The sequence below is a fragment of the Haematobia irritans genome, chromosome 2, assembly GCF_050003625.1.
Source record: "Haematobia irritans isolate KBUSLIRL chromosome 2, ASM5000362v1, whole genome shotgun sequence".
NCBI lineage: Eukaryota > Metazoa > Arthropoda > Insecta > Diptera > Muscidae > Haematobia > Haematobia irritans.
Genome location: NC_134398.1, coordinates 1,081,714 through 1,103,908, shown reverse-complemented (window position 1 = coordinate 1,103,908; position 22,195 = coordinate 1,081,714). Strand labels below are relative to the sequence as shown.

The 22,195-nt window shown below is 32.3% G+C and overlaps 1 protein-coding gene across 6 annotated transcripts in view; it reads right to left on the bottom strand.

Annotated features, from left to right (window-relative positions):
- The window catches only part of sick (sickie), a 275,969-nt gene that overhangs the window by 251,719 nt on the left and 2,055 nt on the right, over positions 1–22,195 (bottom strand). For all 6 annotated transcript variants that reach the window (XM_075293027.1, XM_075293028.1, XM_075293029.1 and 3 more), the window contains exon 2: positions 18,847–19,017. In XM_075293027.1, the coding sequence (XP_075149142.1) occupies positions 18,847–19,017 (171 nt within the window). The remainder of the gene's footprint in view (positions 1–18,846; positions 19,018–22,195) is intronic.

Below are 22,195 nucleotides of genomic sequence, written 5' to 3'. Positions count from 1 at the left end.
AAAGGAAAATTTTCCTTACTTCAAAGATATATGAGTTTTTGGGAGTGATGCAAAATTCCTGCTCTAGATTTAATGAAAAAATGAAAGCGAAGATTATAAATTTTCTTTTAAGTAAAATGTCCTTATTTTAAAGAGATTTTTTTTCTTAAAATTGTGTAAATTGCGTGCCTTAAAATTTAAGTTGCTTAATTCTTCACAATAGGTCTATATATATTTAAGTCCGATTTGTTAGAGATGGTCTTAGTTTTCACATGAGAAGAAGGCGAGATATAAAAATCCTTTGTTTTACACAGTTTTTGCCTTAAGACAACAAAAATGGGCAAAATAAAAAGAAAACTTATTTGAAACTATTCAAGAGGCTTCGCGGCATATGCTGAATTTTACCGTATTCATTTTTCTCTTGCTTTTGTGTCGTTAAAAAAATTTAATCAGCTGGCAAAAAATTGGGGCATTAGAGGGTTAAACCACCATAAATTTATCAATTATCACCCAGAGTCTGTACACGGGAGCCACCGTGGTGCAATGGTTAGCATGCCCGCCTTGCATACACAAGGTCGTGGGTTCGATTCCTGCTACGACCGAACACCAAAAAGTTTTTCAGCGGTGGATTATCCCACCTCAGTAATGCTGGTGACATTTCTGAGGGACTCGGCTATAAAAAGGAGGTCCCTTGTCATTGAGCTTAACATGGAATCGGGCAGCACTCAGTGATAAGAGAGTAGTTCACCACTGTGGTATCACAATGGACCGAATAGTCTAAGTGAGCCTGATACATCGGGCTGCCACATAACCTAACCTAACCTTAGGGAATAATTTAAATAAATTTCTATTTCCCTAACCCATTATATTCATTGCCATTTTAATTTTTGTGAATTTCTATTTTGTCCACATAATTTCGTACCTATTTTATATAGAAATCTAAAATCTATTTTGCAAATTACAAAGGAATCTCTTCAATTTATCTTAATGAGCATTTGCATGTGGGGTAAATTTTGTTTGCTATTAAACCTGCTGGGATGCTTGAGCAGCATTTATCCAAGGGTGAATGTTTGCAATTTGGCGAAAAAAAATAAAATCTAAACATTGTCGTTGTTCTCATTATTCGAGTTGTCATTCACAAACACATGGACCCTACAATAATCCATAGGAATTTGCCGGGGAATGACAAGAAACCCAAAATGAAAAAATATTGTATCTAAAACAAAAAAAGGGATAAAATGAGAGGGCATAACTCGAAACAACAAATGAAACACAAAAATGCCAACATACAAAAATGGATTTTGCTGCCAGTCTGTCCATCCATCCATTCATCTGTCTGTCCTTTCTTTTGTCTAGCTAAAGCTTTAATTACAAATGAAAATCCCCGGAAACCTGTGTGTATATGGAAGTATATTTCACGGTGACAATGAAGAAATCCTTTTGCAATTGAAATACATATATCCGGCCATGGTTGGAATTGCTGGGAGTAGTTTAAGGGCTGTATGGTGGGTGTGGGTGTGTGTGTGTCTGTTGATATTTCAATACAACTTAACACACCCACACATCTTGCACAGGACATCATAGCAATTGACTACGTTTGAGTGTTGTGTTCGACTGTGGGATATGTATACGAATTACGATAGGTTCACTTGTTTTTGTTTAACCTCTACTGCTCCATACTGCCATACATAGTCAAAAGAATGTCGTATGCATATGTCCTTGTTTCTGATATATAGGTGTGTGTGTGTGTGGCAGTGTATGAAATACGTGGGGGTTTGTGTGCCTGAGTTGGAGTATCGGTATTAGTGTATGTGACAGTCAGTCTTTTATTTCAGATGTAAAAAAGTTGAAAATGTGTTTCAGTGTTTTTGTCGGTTTAATACATTTTTGATATCGTCCTGTTCAACAATCGTTGAAAAAATCACACACATACACATACAAAATAAAATAGCTTCCAGCTATACATATAACCAAGCCAAAGGTAGAATCAGCTACAATAAAATGGGGTTTATTTTATGTCTCAGGAAAACTATGAAAATATTGCAAATTGCCAAACAAAACAAGTAAAGAAAGTCTAAAGTCGGGCAGGGCCGACTATATTATACCCTGCACCACTTTGTAGATCTAAATTTTTGATACCATATCACATCCGTCAAATGTGTTGGGGGCTATATATAAAGGTTTGTCCCAAATACATACATTTAAATATCACTCGATCTGGACAGAATTTGATAGACTTCTACAAAATCTATAGACTCAAAATTTAAGTTGGCTAATGCACTAGGGTGGAACACAATGTTAGTAAAAAAATGGAAACATTTAAATCTGAAGCACTTTTAAGGAAACTTCGCAAAAGTTTATTTATGATTTAACGCTCGATATATATGTATTAGAAGTTTAGGAAAATTAGAGCAATTTTTACAACTTTTCGACTAAGCAGTGGCGATTTTACAAAGAAAATGTTGTCGAGATCAGAAAAACATATATATGGGAGCTATATCCAAATCTGCACGGATTTCAACTGAATTTGGCACGCATAGCTACAATGCTAAATCTACTCCCTGTGTAAAATTTCAACTAAATCAGAGTTATAAATTGGCCTCTGTGGTCATATGAGTGTAAATCGGGCGAAAGCTATATATGGGAGATATATCTAAATCTGAACCGATTTCTACCAAATTTGGCACGCATAGCTACAATGCTAATTCTACTCCCTGTGCAAAATTTCAACTAAATCAGAGTTAAAAATTGGCCTCTGTGGTCATATGAGTGTAAATCGGGCGAAAGCTATATATGGGAGATATATCTAAATCTGAACCGATTTCAACCAAATTTGGCACGCATAGCTACAATACTAATTCTACTCCCTGTGTAAAATTTCAACTAAATCGGAGTAAAAAATTGGCCTCTGTGGTCATATTAGTGTAAATCGGGCGAAAGCTATATATGGGAGCTATATCTAAATTTGAACCGATTTCAACCAAATTTGGCACGCATAGCTACAATGCTAATTCTACTCCCTGTGCAAAATTTCAACTAAATCGGAGTAAAAAATTGGCCTCTGTGGTCATATGACTGTAAATCGGGCGAAAGCTATATATGGGAGCTATATCTAAATCTGAACCGATTTCTATAAAATTTAGCACACTTGACTACACTACTAATTGTACTCCTAGTGCAAAATTTCAACCAAATTGGGGTAAAACTCTGGCTTCTGGGGCCATATAAGTCCATATCGGGCGAAATATATATATATATATATATATATATATATATATATATTTATATATATATATATATATATATATATATATATATATATATATATATATATATATATATATATATATATATATATATATATATATATATATATATATATATATATATATATATATATATATATATATATATATATATATATATATATATATATATATATATATATATATATATATGTATATATATGTATTTTAATATATTATAATGATGAATAATAATGAATGTATTTTAATATATTATAATTTTTTATAATTGTGATTTTATATTAATTCTATATTTTAATTTTCTATTCCAGGTGAGAATATTAATCTACAAATGTATTTTCAAATGTCTCATCTTACAAAAAAAAAAAATATACGAGAGGTGAGTAAATCATAGCATGAAGATTTTTTTATTCAAAAACTATTTCCTTTACCCACACTAATATAACTATCCAGATAGATTTCTACTTTAGTACCAATAGATCTATATGAGTAACTGTATACAACATTATATGCCGAAGGACACGTGTAAGTTGCATGAGTTGTGTATTCCAACAAACTAACTCATGTAACAAGTATTACGAGAGTTTGAGAAGGTCTAAGCGGAGGATATGCTCTTGTAATGCATTGGCATTTTTCGGTTTTCAACAAAGAGTGGAAAAGTACTACTAAATGGAAACAATAACAACTGAATCAACATTTTGTTTTGAAGATGTACATTTAATTGAAAACGTTGTATAAATAGATGCATATGCTTCGTTTTCCATCTTCCACTCAATGTGGTGGATATAAAAGCAAATTTGTTTTCAATTTAGTGATGGTTTACAGGTAAATCAACCTTTTCAATTTAAATAGATTTGCAAAGTTTTTAGCTAAAAATTTGCGTATTTTTCAAGCTAACCAATTTTCTTTAAATGTAGACACAAAGTTTTTCCAAATAATAATTGATTAAAGGCATATGCGTTGTATTTATAATACATAAGTTAAAGCCTGATTTCCCATTATTAACTGTCATAAAATTTATAGTCCATTTCAAAATATCCGTCCATCTGTTAAAAAATAAAATAGATGAAGGAATGTTTGCATTGGGTTCTTCAAAAGCCGATGTGGACGGAGAATGAGCCATAGGTTAGGTGGCAGCCCAATGTATCAGGTTCATTTAGACTATTCAGTCCATTGTGATACCACATTGGTGAACTTCTCTCTTATCACTGAGTGCTGCCCGATTCCATGTTAAGCTCAATGACAAGGGACCTCCTTTTTATAGCGGAGTCCGAATGGCGTTCCACATTGCAGTAAAACCACTTAAAGAAGCTTTGAAACCCTCAGAAATGTCACCAGCATTACCGCTGAAAAACTTTTTTGTGTTCGGTCGAAGCAGGAATCGAACCCACGACCTTGTGTATGCAAGGCGGGTATGCTAACCAGTGCACCACGGTGGCTCCCAATGAGCCATAACCACTCAGCAAAAAAAATTGGAAGTTCTTCTTAAGGCACTACTTTAAAAGCACTTCCAAATATGTCCTCTCCAAGATGGTCTTTATTTTAACTGCACATGAAGTTAATTTTAGTCAATTTTTTTATAACTCGTTTTTTCATATTTTTAATGAGAAATTTAAAATTTAATTTTTTTTTAAATGGGTTAAAAATAGATTAAAAATTAATAAAATAGTGCAAATTATTTAAATTTTGCCGAAAAAAATGCTAAATTCTTCCTACAAAAATTGCGAATTTTTAAAAATATTTAATGCCAAACGTTCCAAACAAGCGTTATAATGCATTAAAAATTATAAAAAAATTTAAAAATTATTTATTCGTCAAAATATCACAAAATTCCTTTATTCACATCCAAATCACTGGATTCGCATCACACCTTAAGAAGTGATGCAAACTCAGTGCAACGGCTGTTGAAATGGTGGACATACGTCCTATGGCAAGCCCATGTTAAAATCATCGGTTCTGCGCCAAGTTTGCATCACTTCCGGATCCAAAAAGAACATTTGCACTACTTTTTTGGCGACGCTTTTTTGCTGGGCAGTATTATTATGAGACTTAAGAAAATAGGTCTGTATTATTATGAGGCTTAAGAAAAGCCGTAAATAGGTCAATTAGTCTCTGTAATTAGGCACCCAAAATATATGTTAATTTTTGTTCTCTCATACATAAAAAACTTTTCTTCTTGAGACAAGGAGCTACGTAAATAGTTCACGTCTCCCTCCAAAAGTTTTCTAAATTTACTTAACCTAACCTAATATTCTCATGCATATTTCTCCCATTTTTTTTTTGGATAAGGTATCTGCTTCACATAATAGACCACTCATAAACATAACCCATATATAATCACTTTCCTTCCTGCACATTAAGCTCATGATTTATTTGGTTGATGTTTTCCGTCATCATTATAAATTTCCCTAAAAATGACCAAACGTTAGATTTCCATATTTGCACAAACGATGCCGTTGACTTGCCGTTGGTCTGACTTTCCGAGTCATTTGAAATGATTTGAAGTACTTTAGCAAATGACATCAACTCTACTGAACTACAGTGAACTTAAGTGCATGAATGCCATGCTCACTTAACGATAGCTCGTTTCCCTTATTAACTGGTCCCCAAACTCATTCCATTATTGATGGTGGTTGGTGGACTTCAATAATAATGCATAATTCCCCAAACAATTGTTAATCGCCTGCCATTTGTTATTAAAGTCAATCGGCGATGGTGGGCAGGCAGGCAGCCGATAGGCCAACTCAGAATCTCTTCTTTTTTATACCATGAGAAGTCAAACGAGTTTTGCAAGGACCTTGCTTTATTTCCGTTTTTGAAGTATGAAAGCCTCAATCAATTTTACTAATCCAACTTTAAAATTATGGTAGTCCAGCTAGGATATATTGCAGGGACGTGGCCTTTATAAAGCAGAATATCAGCCACTTTATGTATTTTGTTCGTTTAAAATATTGCAGATAAATTTTGGGGTGAGATCCATCTAACCTCCCGAAATAAAATCCTTGGTACGTCTCTGCTATATGGGTTTCTATATTTTGACATCGTATGGCAGAAGGAACTTTAAGTCTACACGGAAACAAATTCATGGTTTAACTGATGCACAAATTAATTTTGTGCCATGTTGTTTTTTGTATAATTTATTAAGAAGTTATCTTTACTCCAAGTATGTCTATAAAATTGTATGATCCAAAAATAGCAAGAATGGGTTCTTAATATGGCAAGAATTTGGGCATAATATATTTTACTTTACTTTTAGTTAATGAGAAGGACTAATTTTGTAAATGGTATTAAAAATCCAGAAATATCAGTAAGTTTTCGCAACTCATTGTGGGAATCTAAAAAAAAAAATTGGGATTGGAATGGAATGCAGTTTAGTTCAATGTTCCCACAAGATATGCCATTTTTCTCAAAAATCTGTTAAAGTTTTTTCCTGTGTAATGGTTTGCAGTTTTACTTGAATTATGTAGTGAGTGGTAATTATTCTTATATGCATTTTGCTGCTTATGCACCCAACGGAAACGGATATGGTTGGGCACTAGCGACAATTGGCAGTTGCTGGAGTCTGGTTCCTTGGCGGCTAAAATTCCAAGAGTGAACATAACATAAATACCATACCAGCCATGGGTTATATTTTATGGCCTCAACATTTTCTCTTGTGGCCAATGAAATCGCTTTTCATTTTGCCAAGGGTGGTTAGTGAAACAGGTGCCAAGGACAAATGTTGAATTTATGCTTAATGAACATCGATATACGTTGATAAATTCGCAAGAAACTTATCAAGGATTTTAATGGATTCATGAGTATTCATAAGAATGAGTGTGAATGGGGAAACCCCATGTATTTCGAAGCCATTGTTTTATTTACCAATCCTACATAGTCATAGGTAAATGACTCTTGAATTTATGAGTTAACCTACTAGGGTATACCGATAAGCATTCCATACAAAAGGCAATTGGGTTTAGTTTAATCTGATTGTATTATCTTTATCCCAAGTAGGTTTCCAATCTTTTATAACTAAACGTTCATAAAGTATTGGTATATTCCATTTGATCCACCGTTTCATGTAGCCAAGGGCAGTGTAAGCTACCATTAAAATCTACTATATAAAAATAAGTGGGGTTTTCCTTCCTGGCGCAGTAACTCCAGAACGCACGAACCTATTTCCATGGTTTTGCATTCGTTGGAAAAGCCTCGCGCTCCGTAAGGTTTATAGCAACGAAATTCAAGAAAAGTTTCAACGGAAAAGCGTGAAAATATTTTTTAATATAAAGTGCCATCTAGGATGCTTCTAGGGAACGCACGAACCGATTTACACGGTTTTTCATAACCGATTTCCACGGTTTTACATTCTTTGGAAAGGTCTCGGGCTCTGGAGGTTTATAGATATAGAAAATTCAATAAAAGTTTCAACGGAAAAGCGGGAAAATCATTTTTTACACACAGCGCACATTAAAAAAGTTATAACTTGAATTTATCGCAGTTGCTTTTTGTTTTTATTTTGAAAACTTGTATACTTATAAAAGTTCAGACGTTGATCCATAAGAAAACCTAGAACTTTATAGGAATCTACAGTTTCTAGTTACGTTAATGCCAAGAAAATAATTAGTATTGAGAGAAGTTCCTCTTGAAAATCGCATTAATTTGCACTTAGATATGTTTAATTCCATTAAATTAACATCACATCATTTATAAAATTAATTCCATTAAATTAACATCACATCATTTATAAAAGTCGGCGAAATCAGAGGTGATCATATTCCTTTCATACGTGTAGCATCCCAGTATGCTTCGAAATTTCTCAGAATGGTTTCACGTACTCCTACAGCCCGTTTGGACTCGGCTATGGAAAGGTTGTCTTATATCTTCCCTAGCCCTGAGCCTCAGCATCGATTTTCCATTCACCTAATGAATGCTATAATTTAAATCTTTTTTCTGTTTTTTTTTTAATTTCTCCCCTTTACCTTCCTCCCAAAGTTTTCTTTCCCAAATTATGAAGTGTTAAGGTGTTGATTCTATAGCATTAACAAACTCGTATAATATTTTAATCCTTCCCAGTGAATACAGACAACAAGAAAATCAATTTTCGCCTTAACAATTTTGTGGTCTATTATTAATACTTTTTTCTTTGCTTTTGGTAGCACAAAGTGCTGCCATAGCAATTTGATAGGCATTATTCGTTTGTCGAAATTACCAAAATATTTTCAATGTCTGAGAGCAGACTGCATGTCTGCTACGTGATTGTCATTGAGATACGTACAGAATAATCGAAAACTATTTCCACACGTATCACATATACTGCAGTGGAAAACAAAATTAGGAGTATATCAAAAGTATGTGGTCCTCTCCAGGATTACTAGGATGGGATAAACGGCTCGCTTATATGGCTCATTCCCTGAGAGTATGCGAAGGCTCAAGTTCATTGTCAAAATAATAATAAACTCTTTTATACAACAAAACAAGGAATTTTTTTTTGTGCTTGCTACAAATCTAGAAGTAAAATTTTTTTGTGCTGTTAAGGAAAACGTTAAGGTTTGCATACATAATCAGGCAAGAAAATGAATGGGAAGGAAGGATCGAAAGGATTCCACGGAGGTTGCTATGATAGGCATGAGGGAATACTTTTTTAAAGACATTGAACTCAAACCCAAAATATATTACACACATTTTGACATTAAAGCTAAATCAGTAGGGAGGAAAGACTAGCGACTGAATGAAGGCCCGGATTTACAAATTTATATATTGAATCAAATTGTAATAGAGGGCCTTTTAATATGCTAAAAACTTTATACAGTGACAAAAAAAAGAATTCCACATGTCTAGATTTCCACAGACTTATTCGCAAATTATTTGGCGAACTCCAACCTTATGTTTCTATACCCAGCAAAAAAAATTGAAAGTTGTTCCACAAACATTTCTTTTAAAGCCCATCCCAGAATACCCCATCGAGTTTTTTCAACTCCGGTGCAGTCCTTTTGGCAAAGTCCACAAACATTTCTTCTAAAGCGCATCGTGGGATCCCCCAATGATTTTTTTCCACTTCCGATGCAGTCCTTTTGGACAAGTATTAGAAAGAACGCAATCAGGCTATTTTAAGTGCAACTTTTGTACAATTAAATTTTACAAAAAAAAATTGAAAACTAATAAAAAAACTAAAAAAAAAAAATAGAAAATTAATAAAAAAATAATAATAAAAAAAAATAAATTTCACCCCGCTGGGATTTGAACCTGTGCCGTTTGACTTTTTCGATTCCATGGAAGTTCTTTTGAGAAGGTTTTGCAAATTACGAGAATTTTTAATTTTGTTGTTGATTTTTAATGGATAAAATATATTAAATATAAATATATACGAAAATATATGCCGAAAATAAAAACGATGCATGACATAAAAAAATATTTTTTTAGAAAAATATTTGATAAAAGAAATTGCCGCTGGTGAGATTTGAGCCTGCGTTTCTTATTTTTTCGTTCATACTAATAAAGAACATCTCGAGAAGCAATTAGAATGTTATTCCTTGGTGTCGTATTACGATCATATCACAAACATTTGAATTGACCTTTCGACGCTTTATGTTCAATGGTGTGTGAGGCTGAGTGTGCTAAGGCGTTCTGTTATGGTGCCAGCAAACCCAGGTTCAACCTCTGGTCGGAGCGAAAAAGCTTTTCAAGTTGTAAAAATTAGATAATAGCAAAATAATTGTGTAATAAAACATATGGATGAAAAAAAGTGAAATTGGTTGAAAAAATTGTTTTTTTTTTCGCTTTTTAAATTTCTTCATTCAAATTAACTTCCAGGGCACAACTTCTAAAGCAATGCAAAGGATCCAAAAAGGGAGTACTTCCTTCCTATGACAAGCCCATGTAAAATTCATTGGAGATGATCTAAGTTTGCACTACTTCCGGATCACAGATTGGGGATCCAAAGTACTTTTTTGGAAGCTCTTTTTTTGCTAGGTATTTCTTTGAAATATGGCGATTTCTTCTTGGCAAATCTGGCATGGAAATCGTGTTTTTTTTACATTTCTCATTGTCTGTGGAGTTACTGAAATTTCTGAATATTTCACGTAAAATTCATCGTTCATCCGCTTCAGGAATTTCGCGGGGAAGACCACTTCTGGGCTTGTTAACCGCAGTTTTATATTTCTGTTTTATATAATGAATTTTAGATGTCGTTTTTTTTTAAATATTTCTGCTATTGTGTTCTCAGATTTTCCCAAATTAAAATGGCGAATAATCTGTATGCATTAAACAGGCTTTTCCATTCAAAGTTCAGTAGAAGAAATTCCTAGCTTGGTATGTTAATCTATAATACTATGCTTTGAAACCGGATTTATAAGGGCATTTTTAACCTTATGATTCTGCTTGAAATCTTCAATTTAAATATTGTTAACATTTTATTTTTGATATCCATCTTCGTACAGAGAGTGATAAACATTTTAACTAATTTTGCCATTAAGGAAAATTGGCAAATTGTCAGAATGTCAGAAAATATTAAAGAGAAACAATGTAGCTGCATCTCTTTAAAAGTCGTAATTTTCTAGCTACGTTGTATTGAAACATTTTCATTATTTAGTGAATGAAAAAATCTTTAGAAGACGCTGATAGAGAACATTTTCGTATACACTAAAATTGTCAATTTTATAAAATATCTTTAAGAGTTGGCACCACTGTGTTAGCCATACTCGAGAGCAATAAACTCGTTTGGGCCTTAATTACCAAAACCTTAGTGCTTGATGTTCTGGTGATGTTTTCTAGTCTGGTTAAGTATGTTTTGGTATTTTCGACTTTTTTCTTTTGTTTTTTTTTTCCCAAGTTATCCTATGTTCGTTTTCCGAGTGCAGTGTTTTGTTTTAGCTTTAGTTAAGGATTACGTGCTTTACACTTGGCGAACACGAAATTTGTTCACAAATTTTACGTGAGCATTGAAAAGTAGAACGTGTCAGCAGAACATGTCACTTTTTACCATTGCAAAAAATAAGCAGAAAACCGAAACAAAACTCCAAAGAGGACCCTAGATGTGTGGATAAAATTTTTTTCTACACTAAACTGAGAAGAGGAAACATTTTAGCTAAACAACTTTTTAATTCTATTTTGATAATTTCAAAAAAAAAGTCCACACATACACATACTTAAAGATGTTACAGTTAACTCTTCAAATTTAACAAAATTAAGTCAATATTTTTTTAAAGGACTTTTTGTTTGTATTTTCTAAAGCCCACTTATAGCTCCCAATAGACTAGTCTTGTGACTTCAGTTTTTGATTTTGCTCTACAGATAAAGAAGACGAAACGCCTAAACAAAAGCTTTGACAACAATTTAACTTCCTTTTTTTCCACTTGCGTGCCATTAAACAATGCGAACAGTATTTTATTGTGGTTGATTATTTCATATTTTTGCCCTGCTGTTTCTGTTTCTCCTCTCGGTATTGTTTTTTTTTTTTTTGCCTTTTCAAAATTGTTGAGGAACAATGGTCAAAGCAAAACAATAGAAGAAACATTTATGAGTCAAGTAAAAAAATGCAAAAAGAATAATTTCAGCTATGCAATATAACCATGGACGAAGAGCTATTCTAGACAGAGAAGTATTTGATGGAGTATAACTTAAAGGATGCTTGGCAAAGGAAATTGTGAATTTTTGCTTTGAATCTAGGAAATACATTAAACCATTCACATAAGTGGAAAATATTGTTGAAGGAAGGAATTCAGTAGTTGAAGATGTAATAATTGCTGAAGCTAAACTTAAATGTAAAATTATCTGTTAAGTTAAAAAAATCTTATACATATTTCCCTAAATTCAACCAGGATTTTCTTCTAAATAGCTCTGTGGTGTATGTTCCATGCGATACAACTGTTTGTTATTACCATTCATATTAGTTACTTTTCTTCGTGTTTCAATTGTATAATTTTATCGATATCAATTCCATATAGAAATTCCAATATTTAATATTTTGTTATACAATTAAGTTAAAATCCATTTAATCGAATTTAGAATGGATATATGTGGCTTTCAAAAAGCCTTTTCATCTACTTTGGAGAATTCTGTAATGACATTTTTATAGCTCAATCACATTTATACAAATTGCTGCACATTGCCTGTGTAAGTAAGAAAAATAAACTCCTTTTTTTGTTGGATTCCTACATACCTAAATATGCTTAGCAACATACATTTCATCTCAAATCCCCTGTAAGCTTATCTTTACCCGACAAAAAAAAAAGAATGTTTGCCACATCCTTCTCCCTATCAGGGAACCTACTTCTTCGTTTACTCAAAGGACTTATGACAAAGTGAATACGAATACGAAAGGCATGGCATGACATAAAAAGCACTTTGACGTATCACATCTTATCAAGGCGGTGGCTGTTAGGATTCCTGAATGAGATTGCTGGTGCAGTAGCTTCGGGAAAAAATAGCTTCAAACTTGAACCAACATTTGAATAGAAAGACAGAAAACATTAGTGTTTGCTACTTGTATTTTGCAAAAATCGAAAAAAGAGAAAACTAAAGGAACAGTTTAGGGCTTGATTTTGTTCTCTACTATTTCGATGTACTTCATTCGTCTCGGCATCATCGACGAAAAAATGTTGACTTTGAACGCTTTTCCGCTTCGTCGAGTTTTTTCACACAGCAAACTAAGAGGGAAAAAGGAAACTGAATAGTATTTCACTTCCTTGCTTCAGCCTTTTTGAGTGGGATTTAAGTCAGAAAAGTTTTAAAGCCTGTTTCAATGCTTTTCGAAAAGAGTGTGAATAAAATACAATTGTTTCAAGAAGTCTCCATCTATTCCTACGCTTACTTTGTACATTTTTTTTGCTTCCAAGATAAAAGTCGCTGAAGCAATAAACTTTTTGATTCGATTTTTTAAAAGTTTTTTTTTTTTTGTTTCACATTTTAATGTATATAAGCTCCAATGCAGTTCGCTTTACAATATTTAACTGAAACGTCAATAGAACAATATTTGTAAAGGAAACAAACTTTTTAACACATTAATCACAAAGTGAAATAGAACAGGCCACGCTGTAAATAGGAGTCTAGATTAAAATGTAAAAGAAATAAACTAATTGATCTGTATATATTGGGAATAGTTTTTTAAACAACAACGGAATATTGAATTTTATGTTTGGGGCATTTATTATAAAAATGAAATAATTCATTACTAGGCTACATCTTATGACAGCCCATTATTCAGTCCTTTGAGATACCACAGACGGTGTACATTTCTCTTTTCAATGAGTGCTGCCCGATTCTCTACGTGGTTCAAAGATGATCATCTTCTTTTAATACACAGAAAAAAGTAAACTATTTTATGGGAAAAATCAACTACATCGTAAGAGAATCGGAAACCGTTTTTGAGATATCCCTAATATGTTGTTAAAATAACGACCATTTACTAACATTTTTGCAATTTTAACTAATATTTACGAATTCTTCTCATAAGAGCAAAATTGGTCTGTAGTTTATTCCTACAAATTTTGAGAAGTTAGCACTGAACTTATTTGTATGGTCATTGGAATCTACATTTCTTTTAGTTCATAAAATTTTGTAGGCATACTTCGAGTAAAGAGAGTTTCATTAGGCTGGGCAAAATTTTTAAAAATAAAATAAAATAATTTTTTGAATGAACAAAAATGCATTTAAGCATGCGTTTATCAATAAACTTTTGTCTGTGTAGTCGAGCTACAACAACTTGTCAACCAACTAAATATGCAACTGGTTAGAGAAGCTGTGAAATCCTCTAAAATTTCACCAGTAGTACTGAGAAGATATCAACATTTTGTGGTATTCGCCTGATACTGAGATCTACATAAGAGCGGTCATGATAACAATTAAACCACGGTGGTTTTTATTTTGAACATTTAAAAACAAACTATTACACAATTATTTTTGAAAAGTGGCACATTCTTTTTATTAGCTTATACAAAAAAACTTAAAAAATAAATACTGCTTTGAGGGCAAGTTAAAATATATTTTGCGAATTCATACAAATTGGGGAACAAATCCTATTTAAAATTATTTTTGAAGCGTTTATAAAATAAACAGGCCTTTGAATTATATCTTTAAATTTATTTACGATATCAAAATAATTTATATCATCATTGGTTTTTAAGTAATGCGGATCTAAGAATCCCCTTTTCTTCATGTTTTTGTCATCTATGTCAGTTCATGGTAAAATTTGTCCACAACTATCGGGTTGTAATTTGATTTTGTGACCTATCTATATTTTCTTAATGTTGTTAATATACAAAGAATTTTTATAGTCGATATCTGCTAAATCACGTTTTTACAGAATATTAATAGAATATTTTTGTTAAATGTATTAAATAAACAATTTAAGGCAAGTGCTATGTTTGATTTTCGAGTTGAAATTTTCGCGGTTACTTTTCTAAATCAGTTCAATATAAAGCAGATAAATTGTTCCTCTTGAATTCGGCATGACTTTAAGGCAATATGTTTGTTTTCATTTCTAATTTTGATTATTTCAGGAAAAATAATCGCGAAAATAAAGTGATTTTCAACTCGAAAACCGAACATATTACTCACCTTTAGGAGGATTCGCTTTGGAATGTTTTGTTAACGGTATTCATACTTTTGATAATATAAACTAAAAAATTAAGATAAATCGCTTTCGTATTTGAAAGTGTATTTTGGATCTTTATACTTTCTCTAATTTCTTAGGACATTTTTCTTTCAACTTTTCTCTAATGAGGTAATGCTTCAATACTGTCCACTGTTCCAGCATTCAGTTTGAGGAATATGGTCTGTCGAATTGGAACAATCTGTCTCAAAGAGAGATTGTAATTTTTTCTAACTGAGTCCTTATGGAATTCATCATCAATTATTTCCTGCAGTCGCAATACAAACCTTAAAAATTTTCATATTTTTCCTGATATTTAATGCCACAATAAATTTGTCATATTCAAATTACCAAATAAGTTAAATCATAACTGTTCACGTAATAAGAATTAATGAGCGAAAGCTGTTTATTGTTGGTGCACAATATTCAATTTTCTTAACACATTTCTTTCTTAATAAAAATTTTTTTATGGTGATAACTACCCATAAAATTTAAACTTTTGAAAAAGTGGCACAAAATCGTAAAAAGTATCACATATGGTGGCACAAACAAAAAGTGGCGCAAAAGTGGCACCGCCCAAAAAAAAGTGGCATATTTGCCACTAAAGTTGTGAAGATAAACACGAGCCACACTCAAAAAAGTAGTGTAAAAACCAAAGGCAATTTGCTTTGCATACAAAGGATCAAGCGTTCAATACCAATTTCGACAAAAGACCAAAAAGTTTTTTAGTGGTAATGCTGGTGACATTTCTGAGTATATCAATGCTTGTCTAAGTGGTTTCTCCACAATCTGAACATAGAATCGGACAGCACTCAGTGAGAAGTCCACCACTGTGGTATCACAATAAACTGAATAATCTAAGGGAGCCTGAAATATCGGACTGTAATTATACCTAACATAATGTAACTTTTTCACGCCGAACATAGAAAATTTTTATGGCAAAAAAATATTATTTTCTTTCCAAATGTAAACAAACTACACATGTTCTCCTTCAATTTTTTTTTTTTCAAATATAATCTTTATCACTCTTATCCCAAAATCTTCATACAAAAACACCCTCGTTACATACAATCGAAGTCATATAAACTAAAAAATTAAGATAAATCTCTTTCGAATTTGAAAGGGCATTATGGATCTTCATACTTTCTCTAATTTCTTACGAAATTTTTCTTCCAACTTTTCTCTGATGAGGTAATGCTTCAATACTGTCCACTGTTCCAGCATTCAGTTTGAGGAATATACACCCAGAGAAGGAATATGATCACATCAAACATATTTTAAGAGCAAAATGTTATTTTTGGGTGGTGATCATTTAACATGGTTTTCGCAACCATGTTCTTTTCTCGGAAATCATGTATCTGATTTCGGCAAGCAGGTTATATTTGACGAGAAAATAATATTTTAGTGACAAACATGTTACATGGTCACCATACAAAAATAACATTTTGCTCTTTAAACATGTTGGAGGTGATCATATTTCTTCGCTGCGTGTAGTCTGTCGAATTGGAACAATCTGTCTCAAAGAGAGATTGTAATTTTTTCTAACTGAGTCCTTATGGAATTCATCATCAATTATTTCCTGCAGTCGCAATACAAACCTTAAATATTTTCATATTTTTCCTGATATTTAATGCCACAACAAATTTGTCATATTCAAATTACCAAATAAGTTAAATCATAACTGTTCACGTAATAAGAATTAATGAGCGAAAGCTGCTTATTGTTGGTGCACAATATTCAATTTACTTAATAACACATTTCTTTCTTAATAAAAAAAATTTTATGGTGATAACTACCCATAAAATTTAAACTTTTGAAAAAGTGGCACAAATTCGTAAAAAGTATCACATATAGTGGCACAAACAAAAAGTGGGACCGCCCAAAAAAAAAGTGGTAAATTTTCCACTAAAGTTGTGAAGATAAACACGAGCCACACTCAAACAAGTAGTGTAAAAACCAAAGGAAATTGCCTTGCATACAAAGGATCAAGCTTTCAATCCCAATTTCGACGAAAGACCAAAAAGTTTTTTAGTGGTAATGCTGGTGACATTTCTGAGTATATCAATGCTTGTCTAAGTGGTTTCGCCACAATCTGAACATAGAATCGGACAGCACTCAGTGAGAAGTTCACCACTGTGGTATCACAGCCTGAAATATCGGACTGTAATTATACCTAACATAATGTAACTTTTTCACGCCGAACATAGAACAATTTTATCGCAAAAATATTATTTTCTTTTCAAATATAAACAAACTACACATGTTCTCCTTCAATTTTTTGTTCAAATATGATTTTTATCACTCTTATCCCAAACCCTTCATACAAAAACACCCTCGTTACATACAATCGAAGTCCGCTTTAATATTTTACGAATTTGGAAAAATCAATTTATCATATGCTGTTTGATCGTTTCTGACATCTAGTCCTGCGCAACTGTCATCCAACACTGTGATTTATAACTTTAAACTCAATTTAAGTTTAGCTGAGAATCAAAATATTTCCCTACGTGCATGTGCGCTGTGACAAATCCTTCAACATAGACTAACTATATCGTCAAGGAAAGCTGCCTTAGTCATTTGCACTTCAATCGTTTGGGAATTAAAAAAAACACACACACACAGAAGTAGAGAAAACCTAAATCTAAAATAATTTTGCCCACATGGATTTTTCAACCTTGTTTGGTTGGTAGTACCGTGTTTCCACAGCCTTTTTTGTTGATTTTTTTTCTATAACGCCCTTTTTTTGCGTTCAACGGCCAAGAATGGGGAAACGAGGTTTTTTGTGCCGCTGATGAAGTGGCTGAGTGAATAAAAACAAAAGCTGAAAAGCAATGTGGGGAAAAAGTACCGAGGATAAAAACAAAATCATAGTACGAATTGTTCACTAAAGGATAAAAGAGTCAAATGAAGTTTGTGCTAGTGCAAGAGCCTTAATCATCATCATCATCATCACAGCGTTTATCGTCATCATCATCGTCGCCTTCAATGTCCTCATCATCCTTGGCATTGTCGTTGACAGTCATTCCATTTGAAACTCAGCTGACGAGCAATGACTTTACCCTCTCTCAGTGCCAGCCAAAGCGACATCATTTCTAGAGTCAGTGACAAATATAATGCTATATGCCATCAGAGACGCAAATGATGACATATATTTTTGTCGCGTGTTTTTCGCAAAAACGACAAGAGGAAAAGGTTTTTCACATTTGCTTGATAGTGCTAAGGAAAGATGGTGGCCGACAATATACACCGAAAGAAATAACAGAAGCTTTGCAGTAAAATATCAAGTAATTCGTAATAAAATATTTAACCATCACTCGAAATTAATTTTTTGTTTTTGTCAGTGTATTACCTGGGTGTGGGTGTTTTGCGATGACGTTGACGGGAGCTCATTGTATTATATGAGGAAAAACAATTAAAGACTTTCCACTGAAAAACATCACATTCTCTGTTGACTCATATGCCAGCAAGGTGGCAAAAAAAAACAAACACTTGGTCATTTTGTTGTGGAAGTGTGTGTAGCTTTAGATTTTCATCTGACTCTATTGTAGTGAAAATATCACAAATGAATTTTCTCAATACAATGTGGAAATTTCATTTTAATTAAATTAAAAAAAGGAAATAATCATCATTGAATTTGGGTGTAGTAAGTTGAAATAATTTCCATTGATGCAGAAACCGTTTTGAGAAATAAAAATTTTTATTTGACACTATGTTTTCGTGTTGATTTGCTTTATTTAAAAACTATACACCCAAAGAAAAAATACTTTCCTTCGGAAAAAAATTGTACACCAATCAAATGCCCTTTCTTACAAAGTAATCGCTTTGAGAGCAATTAAATCCGAATTTGTGACGAAATATTCAACGATTGTCTCCAAACCTTTTTAGTTGTTTTTAAAGAAAGTTTTCTAGCGTCAAAATAAATCTTCGCTTACCCAAAATTTCGTTACTCGGAAAAGAAATCTACTCTTTCTATTCTTTCATGTTTGGCCCAAAAAGGTATACAAGTTTCCATAATCTCGTTTTTCGACTTACCATTTGTTGTTGATTTTTCGGTTTTTTGTGGAGATCAGGAACTTTAAAAGAAGTCACAGCCTCGATCACCTCTGCCAGTAGTAGGCCATCGCGGCAATCGGAAGAGAGGTCGGTAACCTTCTTCTTCGATTTGGCACGTTCCAAATAGTAGTTGGCCCAATCAGTGTAAATCTGAAATTATACAGAGTAAAAGCGTAAATTAGAAGCCGATAGGCAAAATAACTGCAGTATTGTTATTCTTTTTGTTTATTTAAAGAAAGAGTTAAGATAATTACTAATACCAATTCTAAAGATAGACATAAATTCAAATAAAATTAAACTTATTAATTTTATTATATATTTAAAGTTAAAAGAATCAAAATAGTTATTGGAGAAGTTGATAGGTTAGATTAGGTTATGTGGCAGCCCGATGTATCAGGCTCACTTAGACTATTCAGTCCATTGTGATACCACAGTGGTGAACTTCTCTCTTATCACTGAGTGCTGCCCGATTCCATGTTAAGCTCAATGACAAGGGACCTCCTTTTTATAGCCGAGTCCGAACGACGGAGAAGTTGATGCAAAGAGGTGGTGAAAAATGGTTCAATTTGGAAGGCATAATTCTCGTATATAATTTCCATAGGAAATCCACATATAAGACCCAAGTTTAACCACCTCACTCCGTAAGATCTACACTAAAGTCTATGCACTGAAAAAAAGCATGGCTGATTTCAAAGATTTTGTCTTTACACTAATTGTGTTGGCCGAGCCAAAAAAGCGGAGAATTGAAGTAAATATATTTTTAGAACACAATTCTCTTTTAAATTTAATTTTGGTGTACTTGATTCTGGGAAAAAAATTTTATTTATTCGTTTTTTCACCTCTTTTCTTCATTCTTAAATAAAATCCTTAAATAAAGTTTTAACGACAACTCTATTTTCCAAATGCACACTCGACTTCAAGTGAAAATTTTGCTATGTTTTAAGTAACCAACGTCTTTATAAACCCTTTTTCAAAACCATCTCCTAGTTTTGAACGCCTTTTGGCATTGGATTCAAGATACAAAAAGTCAAAAAATTTAAAGATGATTTCATTAATTTTGAAGAATTTTGTGCAAATTATTAAAGCCAAGTTGCCGTTAGTACAACAAACTCTTCTTTCATCTAACGATTTCTTGAGTCAAATCATTTAACTTTATGAACAAACCGACTTCATGGAAAAGTTTACCGACTTTTGGACGAGTAAAACAACTTTAAATCAGAGAAATGCGTCTTCAATTCTAAGCAAAATTCGCTTTCGTATTTTCAGGATATGAAACCTTTGGCCTCACGACAATACTTTTTTCAGTGTGGAAATTCGACTTAGCTAGCGATGAAACATATGTATAGTCAGGCTTGTGGGCATTTGTATCTGGGATTTTTTTTCAATAACTTAATAATACCAAATCCTTGATCTTCATGTCCAATGAGCTCATATTAAAATTACAGATGGAAACTTGCAAGTCAATATCTACTCTAAGAAAAAGGAAATCTTCGATCCAACGATTTTAACATTCCATTAAATAATTTCGAGGCAAACTTTCGGATTCTTTACAATAAAGACATCTTTTAGGGACTTGTCTAAAAAATTAAATCTACACTGAAAAAAATATTTACGTCATATTAAATATTACACAATCTAAATTTTAGTATGCGAAATTTACAAAATATTAAGGACAAATTTCTTTAAAATAATGAAAATTTAAGTAAAATAAAGTTTATGATCTTTGCTTCAAAAATTTTTTCATTAAATTTAGGACACAAATTTTGTGAATTTGCGTCCCTCTGTTAGAGTCGCATGTCTTTGAACTAAGGCTAATTTTCCTTAAAGTAAAGAAACACATTTGTGATTTAAAGAAATTGTCCTTAAATTAACTGAAGTATTGAAACTTTAGATTTAAGATAAAAACGCTTCAAATATAGGCTAAGACTTATTTTGAGGATTTAGCGTCTTTGGTTTAAAGTTTTTTTGGAATTAAGAAAACATTTTTTACTTTGAAGTATCCGTTATAATTGGGATTTTTAAACTGGCATTTGTTTGTACGTTAGTGCCTTTATTATTAAACCGCGAAGAGAAAATGAAAATTTGATAAATGAGATCTGTACCCTAATTTTAATTTGATTGGTCTTAGATTTAAAGCCAGATAGGTCGCTAAAAAATTTCTTTATTTTAAAGAAGCCGCATCTGTGGCTCGGAATCAATACCAAAATCCTTAAGGGAAGGTCAAAATCTTTGGATCCAAGTAATTTTTTTGAGTGTAGGCTCTACAAAATTACAATTAAGATACATATATCGTTTATGGAATATTTTTACGAACAACAAGACTTTAAATCAAAGACGAAAAATCCTCAAAATTAGTCTTAGGGTCATACGAGGCAAATATTTGACCAAAGTCAATATTAATTTTGGAAAATATTCCTATCTTGATATTACATATCCACACTCAATTTAATTCTATTTTAGCTCATGCAAGGGGAAAATTATATATAAATAAGGCATACAGATTTACTAAATTCGTGTCTCCCACAAAATAGAATTTCGTTAAATTTCAAAACGAATGCTGGTTTAACTGTGGCGACGAATTGTTTTTCGTTTTCTGTAAAATATTTGCCCAGTGTAGCCGTAATGTTAGATTGAAATTAAAGATTATTCCTTCAAGTGAAAAGTGTTTTTCTTTTAGCTAAAGAAAAATTCCATTTTTCTAGTAAAGATTATGAAGTTTATCTAATTATACAATTATTTTTCGAGCTTTATGGACAGATATCTGTCCATAAAGCTCGAAAAATAATTGTTTAATTAGATATAATGCATTTGGACGTCAATTGCCTGTTTCGGTATCAGGCTAACATGAAATATAATTATGAAGTTTCTTTTTACAAAGTGTTCTTTAGTTTAAAGAAATTTGTCCTTAATATTGTGTGAATGCCTTCCTAAAATGTAGGTTGCATAATCTTTCACATTAGATCAATATTCCAGATAAGAGAAATTATGAAATTTAACAAAAAAAGAAAATTAAGTTAAAATTAGAACTTAGTCATATTAACTTAATAGATGTGACACAATATCATTAAATAAAATTAATAAAATTATTATTCGCTTAAAATAATGCACGTTACACTGAAAAAAAGCATGTCCGGTTCCAAAGATTTTGTCTTTACTTTAAACATTTTGGTTTTTATTTCCGAGCCAAAGAAGGGGAGAATACAAGTAAGGTTATTCTTAAGATAAAATTCTCTTTTGAGTTTGGGTTTTGTGTACAAATTTTAATTTTTCGCTTTCTCAGCTCTCAGTTTCTTCATATGCTAAAAGTCCTTTAAAGACGAGTTAACGA